Source organism: Acanthochromis polyacanthus, chromosome 4, assembly GCF_021347895.1.
Source record: "Acanthochromis polyacanthus isolate Apoly-LR-REF ecotype Palm Island chromosome 4, KAUST_Apoly_ChrSc, whole genome shotgun sequence".
Lineage (NCBI taxonomy): Eukaryota > Metazoa > Chordata > Actinopteri > Pomacentridae > Acanthochromis > Acanthochromis polyacanthus.
The window spans coordinates 34,731,115-34,745,288 of record NC_067116.1 but is presented as its reverse complement, the minus strand read 5'-3'; the positions used below and the strand labels follow the sequence as shown (position 1 = coordinate 34,745,288).

Here is a 14,174-nt window from a genome sequence, read left to right as displayed (position 1 = left end):
ACTCTCAGGAAATGACACCCCCCTTCTCTCTCTCTTTTTCTCTCTCTCCTCCCTTCCAGTGTTGGACCCCTTTTCAAAGCAAGAGTCTTTATTTTTTTAATGTAGGGGGGTAAATTCAGACACTTAAATGAGTGCATTTTAGTCAGAACTTTTAGAACCCAAAAGTCGGTTTGGTGTCTTCTGATGCCGTTTCGCTTGGACATGTTTTCACAGATGTTTCATTATGTGCTTGAAATAGTCTATAAGCCTTTTCTGCAGGTTAAAGTGAAAGAAATTGCACTTTTTAAAACCGTTTTCTTGCATGATGCATCGCTGGTCTAGTGGACGGACACCGCGCGTCAGTCAGAAATGGTGGAACAGTGGCGCGTAAAGCTCATAGAGGGCGCTCCAACACCGTCATATCACCACCACAGTCCGTCTCTGTCTCCATCTCACACTCATAAACGCATTTCCCCTGAATTTCATCAAAATAAATTACACCATCGGGTCAGACCTTTTCTTCTCTTCTGCGCCACAGCAAAACTAATGGGATCTGTGTTTACTGGCACACATGCGTCAGCTGTTTACCGAGGACTTACAGTCACTATTCTCCTTTTTTCTACCCCGAGGCTCTACTGACGGCCAGCAGAAGAATAATGGGCCCCAGTGAATCACCTATCTCTGGGTGCACAGGAGGAGCATGAGCCCGGTGTCTCTGCAGGGCCCCGGGGTCTGATGCTGCTACAGCTCCCCCATTCCCCTCCTCTCCTCTCTCCTTACTCCGTGCAGCCACTTGGTTGCAATTACTTCCACATGTTGGCGAAAAGAACAGTGCCCTTGTTCTCCAAACAAAGGATCTAAACTTAGGAAGCTTTACCTCAGACCCGTTTGAGATTCTCACTTTTGAGGGATTGCCTCCGAACACTTTGCGCCTATTTGCGTCCAGGTGAACTGCTTTGTAGAGAGAGTTTTCAAACCAGATGGAAATTTTGTAGATTTTGGGCTATGGGCATATGTAAGGCAAACATCAGCTTTCACTTAAAACAACAATAACCAGAGCTGCTTTTGAACATAAGAAGCACAGTGCAGCTCTGTCATCTCCAACTGATTAAAATGAAATATCACTGAAAACTTTGATATCAAACGGTTATGATGCACTGTTGTGATGATGCACCAGGATGTGGATGTCTATTATTTGTATTACTTTGCATCAAATTCCTGTATTTGTTACTTTGAAGGCAGTGGGCATGCCAAGGTAGTGCACATGTGCATTAAGTTGAAGTAATGTCACTAACTTACTTTATTCATTAAAGATGTTTACAGACGTTTGGATTTGATCTGCACTTGTGGTTATTTTGTCTGTGATATTGTCTTCATGTACTGAAAAAAAAGTCATTATCAAGGCTTAGCAACTCCATTCACTTTCTTTCAAAGTGACTTGCCCTGTTCTTCCTGAGTCTGTCCACTAGGGGGCTTTGGAAAAATGGAAACTGTATTGAAACACATAGTCTATACTATATTTGTTACATGAAAGAGAATTTGAATGATGCCTCTAATACAGAAAACTGTTTTCCCACAATTTCAGACCTCATGCTTCTTCTTCGTAAACTGCAGCTTATAAACTGTCGTTTAAACAAACGGAATCAGGCTTTATCTGCTCTGTGTTGTCTAAAAGTCGTTAGAAACGCTGTGATAAATTCAGTCTTCTATCTCACAGTGCGTATTGCAAGACAAAATGTATGTAATATCTAAACAGACCTGGACATAAAGCTGAGCAGCTCCTGTAGACACAGCAGTGATCAGACACTCTGCAGACTGATGGTGGCCCCTGGGTGGAGGTCCCTGTGGGAGCTGTCCAGAGTGCTGAAATGTTCTGTCTGTCCGTCTGTAGTTGAAATACCAAGATAGTGCATTAATTAATTTGTTCAGTAATCTCAGCCTAATATACTCTTATATCCTAAAATACTATTCATTTGATCTCTTATCGTTCTGTACTTAATACCTCGTTTATGCATAGACAAAAATCATCCACCCACCCATTTGTATTACACTGCATTCGATTGAAGTCATTGGAAATGTAGTGTGTTTATGCAGTAATGAAATAGGTTGTAGTACTGTCAGCCTAATTTGTTTTATTCATTTCATCTGTGCTTGTAATATTTTTTTCATAATATCTCTTTTATGCATTAAAGAATATTCCATCTCCCCACCCATCACCCCATTCAGCATCTATAAGAAATATGTTCTTAGTGATTAATTACTTATAAGATTATGTGTTTAAATTTACATGTGAATGTTCTGTGAGATAATGCCGTCTTCACTGTACTTCACCAACCTTCCTTCCTTCCTTCCTTCCTTCCTTGTACAATTATCTCAGTTATGGTTGTTTTGCATGTCCATCCAAAAAAAATCATCCATTCACCCACCATCATCAATAGACTGTTATTAATGAATATACTATAATTCATTAATGCATTTTTGAATTATTTGTTTTATGGTGTTTTTATGTTCTTGAGCCAATGCTTGCACCATCAGTGTAGTTTTTTCCTTCCTTCCTTCCTGCCTTTCTTCCTTCCTTCCTTTCATTCCTTCCATTGAATCAGATTCCTATATTTTAGCCCTAAATCTAGTGGATAAGTGCATGTAAGCATTAATGAAGGAAGGCTAACTTATTCAGTACATCAGTGTGCTTACATTTGGATTTGGTCTGTGATTGTAATTGTTTTGTTTTTGTATGCATGATATCTTTATGTATTAAAAAATCTGTCCATTCACTTACCCATCGGACCTACTCATTATCAATAAAAAATAATATATTGGAATTACTTTCTTAATCCTTTCTCCTATCTAGTCTGTCAACTATTGATTAGTATTTGTCAGAAAACTACTTTTCCATTTCATACATCACACAGCATAAGCCACGATTCAGTCTTTTTTTTTTTTTTAGGCTAATTTTCAACAGCTTTGAATTGAGTAACCTGTGACTTTATCAGTCTATTGATTTATCTGTTCAGTAAAATCTCTTCTCTTTTGTTTTTCAGCTTTAATTTCTCAGAGGCAGTGTGTCAAAGATGAATCCAAAGGCCTTGACCCACACATTAGGTGAGTTTTTATATCTAAACATAGACACTAAAATTCATTAACTTTACCTTAATAAATAACATTTTAAAAGCTGTAACACCTTCACCAAACTTCACACTACAACAGACACTGCTAAACATATTTCCAAAAACCACAGCAAACACTTTAAATCCGGGGATGTGGAAGTCACAAGTTATATAGAATAGAGCATACTTTATTAATCTCCAAGGGGAAATTCTGTTACAGTAGCAAGCAGAAAGAGATAAGTGACCACCACAGTAGAAAAACAGAGTATAAATGTTGAAAAATATACTGAGATACAAAATGCACAATAAAACGTAAAACAAACTATGAATAAAAAATGACTAAATTGACATAAGTGTCAGTGATAACTGTAAAACTATACAGTGAATGACAAATTAAATCCTGTCAATAAAAATCACTGCCACTTTACACATTTGCTGTCAAACCATAGAAAGGTCAGCTGAACAAATATTAGAATTAAATTTTAAGCTTTTACTTTTAAATGAGTTTTCTGTTGTTCTGTTGGCCCTACCTCTTCCTGTGTGTGAATGTACCTGACCTTGTCTATGGAGGCATAAATGGAGCCACTTGACTTTTGCTGTTGAAAGGTCACCATTATGATTAATGATCAACCCCTCCACACACACACACAGAGGGAGATTAGCTCCTCAACTCCCTGACATTATGTCGGCAAATTAGCCTCCAATCATTCACAAAATACCAGATCCTGCAGCCTAAATGCTACACACTTGGTTCACAGCAACAGCAGACAATCGTCACCCTTTTAGATGCACATTTACTAAAACTTTCCACAGTTCAGACCAATGACCTTCCTCTCCCAGCTTTCCAATGTGCGCTCTACATGAGAGGTTTAGGCCACGTGTATGGAGAGTGAATGCAACACTGCTGATTGATAAATAAAGTGGACGTCTCTTAGAATAAAATAAAAAGAAAGACAACTGTTCCCCCTCTTCCTCTTAGGCACTTCAGCTTCTTCTAGCCTCTATCTCTCCGCATGAGACAGCAGCTGCAACCGGCTGAAAAGCGCTCTTATTAATTGTCTTTTGTCATGCGTAATTGCCACATTTTCAATAGTGGTCGAGGCCTAACGTCTTTGGAGTGTTTTTTTTTTCTGTGCATTAGTAGGTATGGACCTCTTTCTTGCCACATTTTATACATTCCACAGTCTTTTGCTTTATTTTTTTTACACACTTTGTTTGGAAACAGCGATGCGATTAGATTTTTTTTTCGCTGTGACAGTTGCGGAGGACATCCGACCTGGACAAATCTCAAAATGAGCTTCAGCAGCTCCCATTATAGTGGCCTTACAGTCCGAGGTCACGTCCTGAGGGTCTGAAAAGAGGAGGGGAGGGAGTCTTTCTCTCCAAAAAACTGCGGTTTATTCTATTGTTAACTGCTTTAAATGGTGCATTGGTCTTTCACACCTGCGAGGGAACTCTAATTCGATTAATAGGAACTTCAATATATATTCATTAGATGGCTTTCCCCCAATAATATATGATCACCAGCGGGATGTGAAAGGGGACCATTTATTCCTGCTCTGAATGGGCCTGCGTGGGACCAAAACTTCACCTGCTTCCCCTCTCAATTAGGAACGTATCCCAAACTCTGACAGAAACGAGTTAAATTAGGCGTCAGCTAATTTCCAGTGGCCCCTCCCACGTAATCCCTCCTCAGAGTCCTTTCCATTTTGAGCATGCCCCCTTTAATTCACCATAAGTTGAAAGGTTCAAATAGTGCCTAATGAAACAGTGACTAAATCGTTCTGTGTCGCTCGGAGGAACCCTGTAGCTGTCCCTCAAAGCTCTCTGAGCACACAGCCGTCGGGGGGTCTCGGGCTAAATGCGAGTCCCAAGGCAGGACAATCTAACCTGTCAAAGCCTTTGCCCACTTCTATATATCCTTGTTCTGTGGTTTCAAGCAATTGCAGCATAATCAACCGACGTGGGACCGAAAACGCAATTAAACTCGCTTTGGACGACCAAAATCTTTTCAAAAGCGAACATTAATGGACTATTGGCTGCTCCCCGGGGGCGTTATCGGGTACCCTTTTGTGGTCGGATCTAAGGAGAAATTACAGCTACACTTTCATAAAGCTCACTGCCGTCCATTTTGAATTCAGGCAGCTCAGATCATGTAAATTGAGCACGGCTGCAGAATGTTGCTAAATAAAAATCTGCGCAAATTGAAGTGTGCCAACATAACACCAATAGAGTGGTAGTGACAGATGAATAATACAACATAATAGCAACAGCCAGGATAGAACAGTTTGGAAAAGTTTTGGTGCATAATTCTATAATAAAACGGTTTTTATACTTAGATGTGCTTTTATAAAATGGCCAGAAAAATGAAAACTCAAATCTTTTTTTTTTTAAAGATGGAGTTAGTGTTGGTGTTTTACTTGATTGCATGAGGAGGGAATTAAATAATCACTGCAGCTATAGAGGCAGTGCTTCTTTCAGTTATGTATAAATAGAATTACTATTATTATGCAACGTGTTTCTATGATTTTTGATGCAATATTTTAGAAAATAAGTTTTATTTCTGTGGCCCATTTTGGCCAAAGTTCCACTGACGCAAAAACAAATTTGTTTAAATTTAATTTTCTATTAATGATCACTTTTTAAAAATACTTTATTTATAATGTCTCTTGTTTCTGCACAGCCTTGAAAAACAGTCACTCTGCATTATGCTTTATGTCACAATTAAAAACTCTTTAATCTAGTGAGTCAGTACACTGAGATTTTCTTAGGTCAGCTCATCATGTTTATTACAATAAATACAGATTTACATAGTTTACAAATCGCTGCGTACAGGTTTACAAGTTTCTAAGGGCTTTCTTTACACCACACAACCTCACTGACAGCAGTGGGAAATCCGGCAATACTGGAAAATACTTAACATTGTGGGATAATTAACAAGACCTGTGCATGTAGACGAGAAACCCAAGAGGCTCCAAATAACAGTCAGTTACACACAGTCAGAGGTCATGTTTCCAAATATTTCACGAACATCTATTCACATTTTTTTTTTTTCAACAGCAAGATGAACATGAATTAATATTTTTAAACACTTTTTGTCAGACTTCATGCAGGAGTTTTTTGGCTCAGAGGTTGCACGATGCATTGACTCATAACCGCACCAGGGCAGAGCAAGTTGCCATCAGCGAGGCTTGGGTGACTCAGATGGGTGACACCTCTTTCTCTTCCGAAGCAGAGGCCGGAGACAGAGACTCCTCGTCCTCTGACCTTGAATAGTCTGTGTGGCTGGTTGCGCACTTGCAACCGCTGTGTGCGCTCCTTTGCGTGGCTTTGCCCTCCTTCTTGTGCTTCACTCTCCGGTTCTGAAACCAGATTTTCACCTGCTTCTCTGACAGGTTCAGATACGTGGCGATTTCGATTCTTCTGAGTCTAGAAAGATACATGTTCGTGGAAAACTCCCTTTCAAGTTCCAGGAGTTGCGTGCTTGTGAACGCCGTGCGCATCCTCTTGCCATTCTGTATGTGGCTGTTCTCGGAGGCGCCTGTTGGAGAAAAGAAACATTTTTTATGTCAGGCGTTTTAACTGTGCTGTCTCTGTCAGGTTCAGCTCAATCAAAGACAAGTTACGCAAAAATATCGCGCGTAAATCATCGTGCGTAAAAGGCGATGGATAGCATAACAGTGATTATACAGTAACATGAACTGTCTGACGAGCAATCAAACAGGTGCCAGACGGCGGATTAATTTGTGACTGTAGCCAACAGGTGCTTACCAATAGAAAGACAGTGGTATCTCCTTGGATCTGTGACGCTGAAGGTGGGCGTGCAGACAGGTGTATGTCCAGGGTGCGCGAGTGCTGGAGACTGCTGGTGCGCTATTCTCTGACAGTACTGCGTCTCCGCTCCTGGAAACTGACTCTTCAGCATGGGAATGCCGCTGCGGGAAGAGTGGATGTGGGACGTTACGCACAGCGGGCAAACGCAGAAAGTCCCATTTTTCCTGGACGGGCACACCGGAGCCGTGACCGTCATCACGCTCGGCGAGTGCATGCTGATGGGTATAAGGAAGTCTTGTCCCGGATGCTCAGCCGGTCCAGGTCGCACCGTATCCTTGATGATTAAAGAGTCGACGTAAAAAGACCTCGACATGGCTTGGCCGCTAATAAGTGATCGCTCCGTGCGCAAGATGATAACTGTTTCTCATCTGAACCCCTCGGGATCTCCAAAGGTGCTTATGTTTGATGGTTCAACAAAAGGGACCCCGAAGAGGGTTGGCCCTGCCGCGTCACCCACGTGCGCACCCGGCTCCAAGGGTTTATACTGTCAGTGACCCAAACCACGTGATGTCTCTCTGGGCTTCCAATCACAACTTGCAGATTTACTCTTTTTGTACCGAATTAAGCAAAATCTGGAATGCTAGATTATAGCAGCCACTTATTTTAATATTTTTCTCTTTCAGAAATGTCTAGAGACATTGACAGTGACATTTAGCACTTAGTGTTTGGTTACCAAGACATCATTTTCAAATTGTGACTTAATATAGCTTCAAAAAATAGATATTTTACAGATAGTAATATTATTAATATACTACTAATAGTAGATAATTTGATTTATGGGAATTTGGCTCATAGGTCAAATGGCACATTTGTAACATGTAATTTGGAAATGTATGCTGTTACATAACATGGATCACCAAGCAACACTCTATAAATATAATTTTTTTAAAGGAACAATTTAATAAATGCAATCTGATCATAAGACATTTATTTTTTCGAAATTCAACCTATCAGATTATTCTTTTAAATTAGTGCGTAAAAAGTCCTGCAAAGGATATGATGGACTTTATCCAGACCTACTTTGTAAAATTCAATAGTCGATTTATTTTCTCCAAATGCGATTTAAAGAATTGTTCACGCGACCATAAACACTAATTGCCTTGCAGCCTAATCACGCTCAGAATCCGGTTGGTCCAGGTTTCACTTCCAGCAATTAAAGAATTATGAAGTGATGGCGAGTCTGGGGCTGCGGTTATTTGACAGCGATTAGGATTCAATTAGAAAGTGTTTATAATGGCTGGTCTGTGCGGGGGTAAACAGGCAGCTATTTCAGAAATGCGTTAATCCCTCATCTTGTGACAATAATTAGCGAGTTTGATCCCCCGGGCGGGTCACCGGGCAGGTTTAGCTTCTGCTTTCATCTGCCAAGTAACGCCTCGGACCTTCAGAGGGGCGAGCCGGCAGTAGGTTTATGGCGCAGACGGTCCAGCTCCAACACAACGTGTGTTCGTTTCTCCTCTGACCTCAGGAGGTGAAACAAACCCTCACAAACACAAGTGGAACGAGTCTGATGCAGCTTCTTTAACATATTTTGCTCCCTTTTCTATAAATCATCCTTATGAATCCAAATTACGCACCGAATGCTTCCATCCAACATGCAGCTACTGAAGTGTGAGTTTAGAGGCACTCTTTGAAAGAATTAGAAACTCTTTAAAATCCAACCAGGGTAAAGATGGAGCTTAGAAAAGCAGCCATGTCTGTCACACGGACAGTAATTGCTATAATAAAGTGAATCCAGTCTTTGACAAGGAAGACGCGCAGTTGTTATGGTACAGATAACCGTCTAAAAACCTCAGAGAGAGAGAGAGGAGGGTAGAGAGAGGCAGCAAACCAAGCGGAATGATGCGTGGCGCGCGCCCTCATCACACCATGCGAGGTCTAATATTATTTTTCCATAATTCTGCACGATAAAATTTCATTGTCTATTAAGTAATCCCACAAATGAGATCCTTTATGAGGCTATAATGAGGCCTAATTGCCAGGACTAGTGGAGCCACGTGGAAGGATTTAGGAAGCATTAGGCCGTCGGGTACTGAGCACAGGCTGTTACCTAGCCATTACTTTCATAATTCAAGGAGAAAATTAGTCCATTTAAGGGAAAAAATCCTTTGATTCCTTTTATTCTGCTCGGGGTGACAGGGCTGCACTCTTTTTTCCCCCCCTTTCAGTTAAGAAGCCAGAGCAGCAAATGGATGCAATATTACTCACCGTTTAAAGCATAGTTAAAAAAGAGAAGAATTTCAGAAATCTATAAAGCTCCCAGACCCCACCTCTACTTTGTAGGCCACTATTCAACCCTTTTCAGATCATGAATGGGCAATTAATCATTGAGCTATTCAAAAAACTGAAAATGTAGTTTTTTAAAGAAGTTTATTCCCTATAAAAGTTTGCTTTTTTTTTAGTTGAATATAGAATTTTCAGTTCATCAAGGAGGAGGGAAAGGTGTGTAAATCTGTGTGTGTGTGTGTGTTATCCAGTTCCTCCCAGTAGTAAAAAAACACACAAACTTGTTAAAGTGCTCTGCTGAAGTTCCCCCCTCTCATTCACAGCGCATCCCATGCCATATTATACCGTGAAGAAGTCCATTAATGTTTTGTTGAACAAGCGTCATTAACTTGTATCAACGCCTTTTTACAAACCTGGCATTGTTGTGCAGGGCCAGTCTGCGGCCCATCTTGGCCAATACAGTGGATGATTTGCCCCCTTTTATTAGTTTCCAGGCAACAGATCCTGAATACCAAAACTCAAAAGGAAACACTCTGGTCCTCCATATAGATCTCAGTGGCGATGGGGGGAAATGAACAATGATCCCGTGGACAACATAATGCCACGCAATGACTTTTCATTAACAATTATCTGCTTGATGTGAATAGCAGCTGCAGTGGCTACTCTCCATCTCGTGGTCTTGCAAGAGAAAAGGGGAGCAAGGGAGAGAGAAAGAGGGCTCGCCAGTGAATGGTGTCCTGCAGGAGTTTAGGGGGGTTTTCGTGGGTCTCCGTGAATGAGGAATCTAATTTATATCTGGGTGAATAATTAGGTTTATATGCAAAAATGAGTTGGAAATAATTACATCTTAAAGTACCATGACATCCTAGCCGGATAAACAAAGCAAAGCAGTGCCTTTTAGTGTCTCTCACACTTGGAGCGTTTTCAAGTCAACTACATCTAAATTTAAGTGCAGAAACACACATCAGGAAACAGGTTCTCCTTCAGTATTGAATCACAGGGCGGTTTTGTTGCAGCTGTAACCTTGAAAATATCCGCAAACTGTTCCAGTGATTGGGCACAGACAACACTATTAAGGAGCCCGGCCCTATAGAAAAGTAAAGTGACAGCTTCAGTGTAAGAAGAGGCTGCTGAACAAAGCCGGCGAGGGCCCTGTTGATGGCCTATAGAGATGTCCTGCACCAGGCTCCGTCTAATTAGGGAGACGCTTCTCAGTCTCACAGAGCCGCTCAGACCAGACACTCCAGACTGAAGTGTGCCCCTGCGCCAACGAGTGTCTGGATGTCCACACTCGACGCCGCATGCGTACGAGTCTGGGCTTTGCAGTGCACACAATTAAGGAGTCTCGAAAATGAGATAAACACCGACTGATAGTGACGCCGATCGCGCTTAAGTTCCCAGAGAAATGTCTTTATTAAAGCTTATTGTTCGGGGCCCTCTGCCTCCTCTGTTGTTTCCAAAAGACTAAGCAAATGCCATTAGAGAGACAGCACAGAGCAGCCCTTATTTCAATCTTTTCTTGCTTGAGTTGTCAAATAGTCCCGAATTTCAGTCCTTATTGTAATAAGAAGCTCTTCTGTTGTTGGTCACTGCATCTCCATGTTGCAGGAGTTGGGAGTTATCAGCTGTAAGGACTCATTACTGGGCTCCTCACTGGTTTCAGAGAGAGATCAAGATGCTGTTTAATGATTGGCCTTTTAGGAAAATTATATGGGTTCAGAACGATGCCTTCAGAAAACACTCTCACCAACACAAAAAGTTGCAAATATTTTACTCAGATTCACACATTAAAGACAGTTGTGGGAGTATGATGTCGAGCAATCTTCCTCTCATCCTTTGAACAACCTGAAATGTTCTCTCCCCTCCTCTCCTCACAACACAGAGCTGCTGACTTCCATCGAAACCTAAATCAGGAAATGTCTCAAAGAGTGAATGACAGGAGTCCCTCCACCCGGTTACCCACACCGGTCTCTCCCTCAATTTAAAGGAGGTGATATTGTAGCCGCTTTTCTCCCCTTTTGAAAGGAGGGAAATCCCGGGGATTGAGCTTGTGTGCTGGAGCGGAAGCAGACTGGAATGTGTGTCCGGGCCGCGTCTTTTGTCGCCATGAATAGACGAAGGCCACAGTCCCACTGTCCTCTGTTTATCAGACTGTGGAGAAGCAAACAAACTGTTTCACCTTATACCTGTCCGTCACTTTCATGCATGTCGGATCTGATGTTTGAACCTTTTTTCAATATTGGCATGCACTGAATTACATTTTTAATCCAATCAGCACGAAGGAAAGAAGCTGCAGCTTTTTGGTTTTAGGTAGCATCCTCTGTGTTTGCATTCATGCTAAATGTAGCCCAGACCGAGGCTTTCATGCACTGCTTTAGGACCTACTCTGCTATTTATTTGTCTCTATGTGCTCTCATCAGATTAAATATTGATTTGGGAAAGTGTCACGTTGAGTCGAGGCTGTCATTATGTTGATTTTCGTTGTTGCCTGTTAGTGTCTCTCAGGGCAGCTTGTCGCTCCCAGCTTTTCCCTCCGTTTGCCGCTTTCTCACAAACTCATTTCTTAATTGAGAGGATGCCTCCATTTTCCCATCTGTTATTCATATATCGGAAGATATGTAGAAGTTTAAAAGGCAGGCGGAGAGTTTGTCTGGCTGCATTCGGAGCCTTACTTTTCTCATTTGGACAATGAAGACCACATCGATCTGATCCTCTTCATCAGCTGTTGGCACTTCAGTGTTCTTCCCATCAGAGTATGTGGATCTTTTTATGTCACTTAGTGAGAAGGATCAGATTTATATATGTAATGGCCTTTGGCTGCAGCTGCACAATATATCATTTCAGTATCGGCATTGCAATGAGTGAATGCACTTTGTTACATCACAAAGTGCAAATTAACTCAAACACTTCATGCTCCAACTTTTTTTGCAGCTTACTCCCAAAAAATAGCCCACATAGTTCTCATTTTCATCACTAATCTACAAGAAAAGTCTGTCTGATAGAATATTATTTACTACGATTTAAGGGTTTTTGATTGTAATCGATATTATTTGTCTTGAATTACCTTGAATAATAGATTTTTCTCTTACTTTATTCACTATTTTTAACTGTGCAGGCTCCACATGCATAGCAAAAGGAGCGAGGAACAGAAGATTTTGGTCCAAGAAAGAAACTGCATCAGTTGTATGGAAATTTTTCAGCCGCAGAAAGGACGATGTTGATCAAAAACATGCACGCTGTTGACACAGTCTTGCAACTGTTGCCAGTACATGAGGCAATACAAGTCATTTGTTTAGTCATTTAAATCAACACCACAAAGATCTGTATGACAAGTGAAAAGCCAGTTCTGAACACTGTCCAAAGCAAGAAAGAAAAAAGAACAGTTTTGGATGCCTCTGTTAGTGTTACATCAAATCAGAAAGGTTCGAAACATCTTTTTTTCAGCTTTTTCTAGGCCATGAAATCACGTCATCATTCATTCTGAGTTATTCAAGTCATTTGGAAAAAAATTTTTTTATTTTTTCTTCTGATCTCAATATATATCAGACAAGCAAAATATCAATATGTGAGTTTTTTCCGATTTTGTGCAGCCTGAGGCAGGTTTAGTAGTGATCTCCTGTCTTTTGAGGAAGATAAAACTCTACTTGTTCTTATGTAATTCTCAGAAACAGACCCTGAAGGAAACAGTTTTACCACAACACTTGTTAGTTTGGCTTCAGATATTTAATATTCTATTTCATAGCAGCAGTCCTGAAATATTATTTTTATGTGCCAGCTGCATTTTTGTCTTTGATTTTCCAAGAAGATAAATGTAAGTGTTGCTTTGGGATACATTCATCTCAAAGTTGATGTAACTCAATGTTGTGATGATATTAAAGGGATTCTCTTTAGATCATGACTGGGAATTGCTCATCTCAAATGATAAAGATCTTTTATGAGCATAGTGTGAAGCTGCCAGCTACAAATATCTGTAAAATCCACCAGTGTTATTGAATTAATCTCAGGCTTTTTTGTGAGTTCACTCCACTGTGAATTATAGAGCCTAAGTCAGTCAGCATTTGTGTTGCACTCTGCAGCATCACATGCTAAAATGAAGCTTTATTATGATTCATTTTTATTATTCTTTTCATCCATCCAGCAGCAATATTCATCAGCCAGATCGAGCGTATCACAAGGTTTAATAATGGAGGAACTAATAAAGTGTTTTAAGCCCAGCAGAGCCTATTATACAACAGGCAGCTAGCCGTGTGGTTGGTAGTTTGGAACATCACGTGAACTGGCTGGAGTTTGGTGGGCAGCTGCATCCAACCTCCAGCTCTGGGAGTCATCAGGCGTAGCAGCAGCACAGAGCCTCCACAGATCACAGCTCTGCAGCGCTGGCTTGTTCTCTCCATGGGGTATCTGCAGGTCGTAGTGTTCCAAAAGAATCACTTTGAATATACAAAACTGCAAATAATTGCGCTGTAAATTTAGCATGAGGAATATCAGAAATATTCAGTGTCTAACTATAATATATGCAAATAGAACCACTTTATGTTGAACTTGGAAGCCGCTTTGTGAGTTTTAAACAGTATCAGTGAATCAAAGCATAATGTCTGCCAGTTTTTGCACAGTTTGAGGCGAGCTTTGCATTTTATTCTGAACGCTTAATGAATCAAATAATAACAAATATACAGCAGATTAACATGTAAACAAGTGATATCTGAAAGTCTTGGAGGAAGGGTAGTTAATTTTGATCAGAAACTGCAGAGAAAAGGCTCCAGTTAAGTCAGTGTACAGATGAGAAAACAATTCTTTTAAGCAAAAATCATCCAGTCATTCATGTATTTATATGTTTTGTTTGATCTCAAATGAAATTTGCTAATAACAGTCAAAATTTAATGTCTGGTTGCTATAAAATTATTTCTTATTGACAGCTAAAGAAGTACATTAATACATTTTTATCACACCTGCACTAAGGCAGTGTGGTTATCAGTGTATTAAAATTGTAGAAAATTACACACATGATGCAAAAATATTGAAGCAAAC

General features: G+C 40.5%; 1 protein-coding gene and 1 long non-coding RNA gene across 2 annotated transcripts in view; one reads left to right on the top strand and one right to left on the bottom strand.

Moving 5' to 3' along the window:
- Window positions 1-14,174, top strand: part of LOC127533753 (uncharacterized) — a 33,320-nt gene that overhangs the window by 2,774 nt on the left and 16,372 nt on the right. Inside the window, exon 2 of the long non-coding RNA XR_007941497.1 lies at window positions 3,021-3,081. This is a non-coding gene — a long non-coding RNA (uncharacterized LOC127533753). The remainder of the gene's footprint in view (window positions 1-3,020; window positions 3,082-14,174) is intronic.
- Window positions 5,859-7,376, bottom strand: gsx2 (GS homeobox 2). Its single transcript, XM_022203040.2, has 2 exons — window positions 6,858-7,376; window positions 5,859-6,627 (listed from the first exon to the last, which is right to left on the bottom strand). The coding sequence occupies exons 1-2, from the start codon at window positions 7,231-7,233 to the stop codon at window positions 6,287-6,289; spliced, it is 717 nt and encodes a 238-aa protein (XP_022058732.1). The 5' UTR covers window positions 7,234-7,376; the 3' UTR covers window positions 5,859-6,286.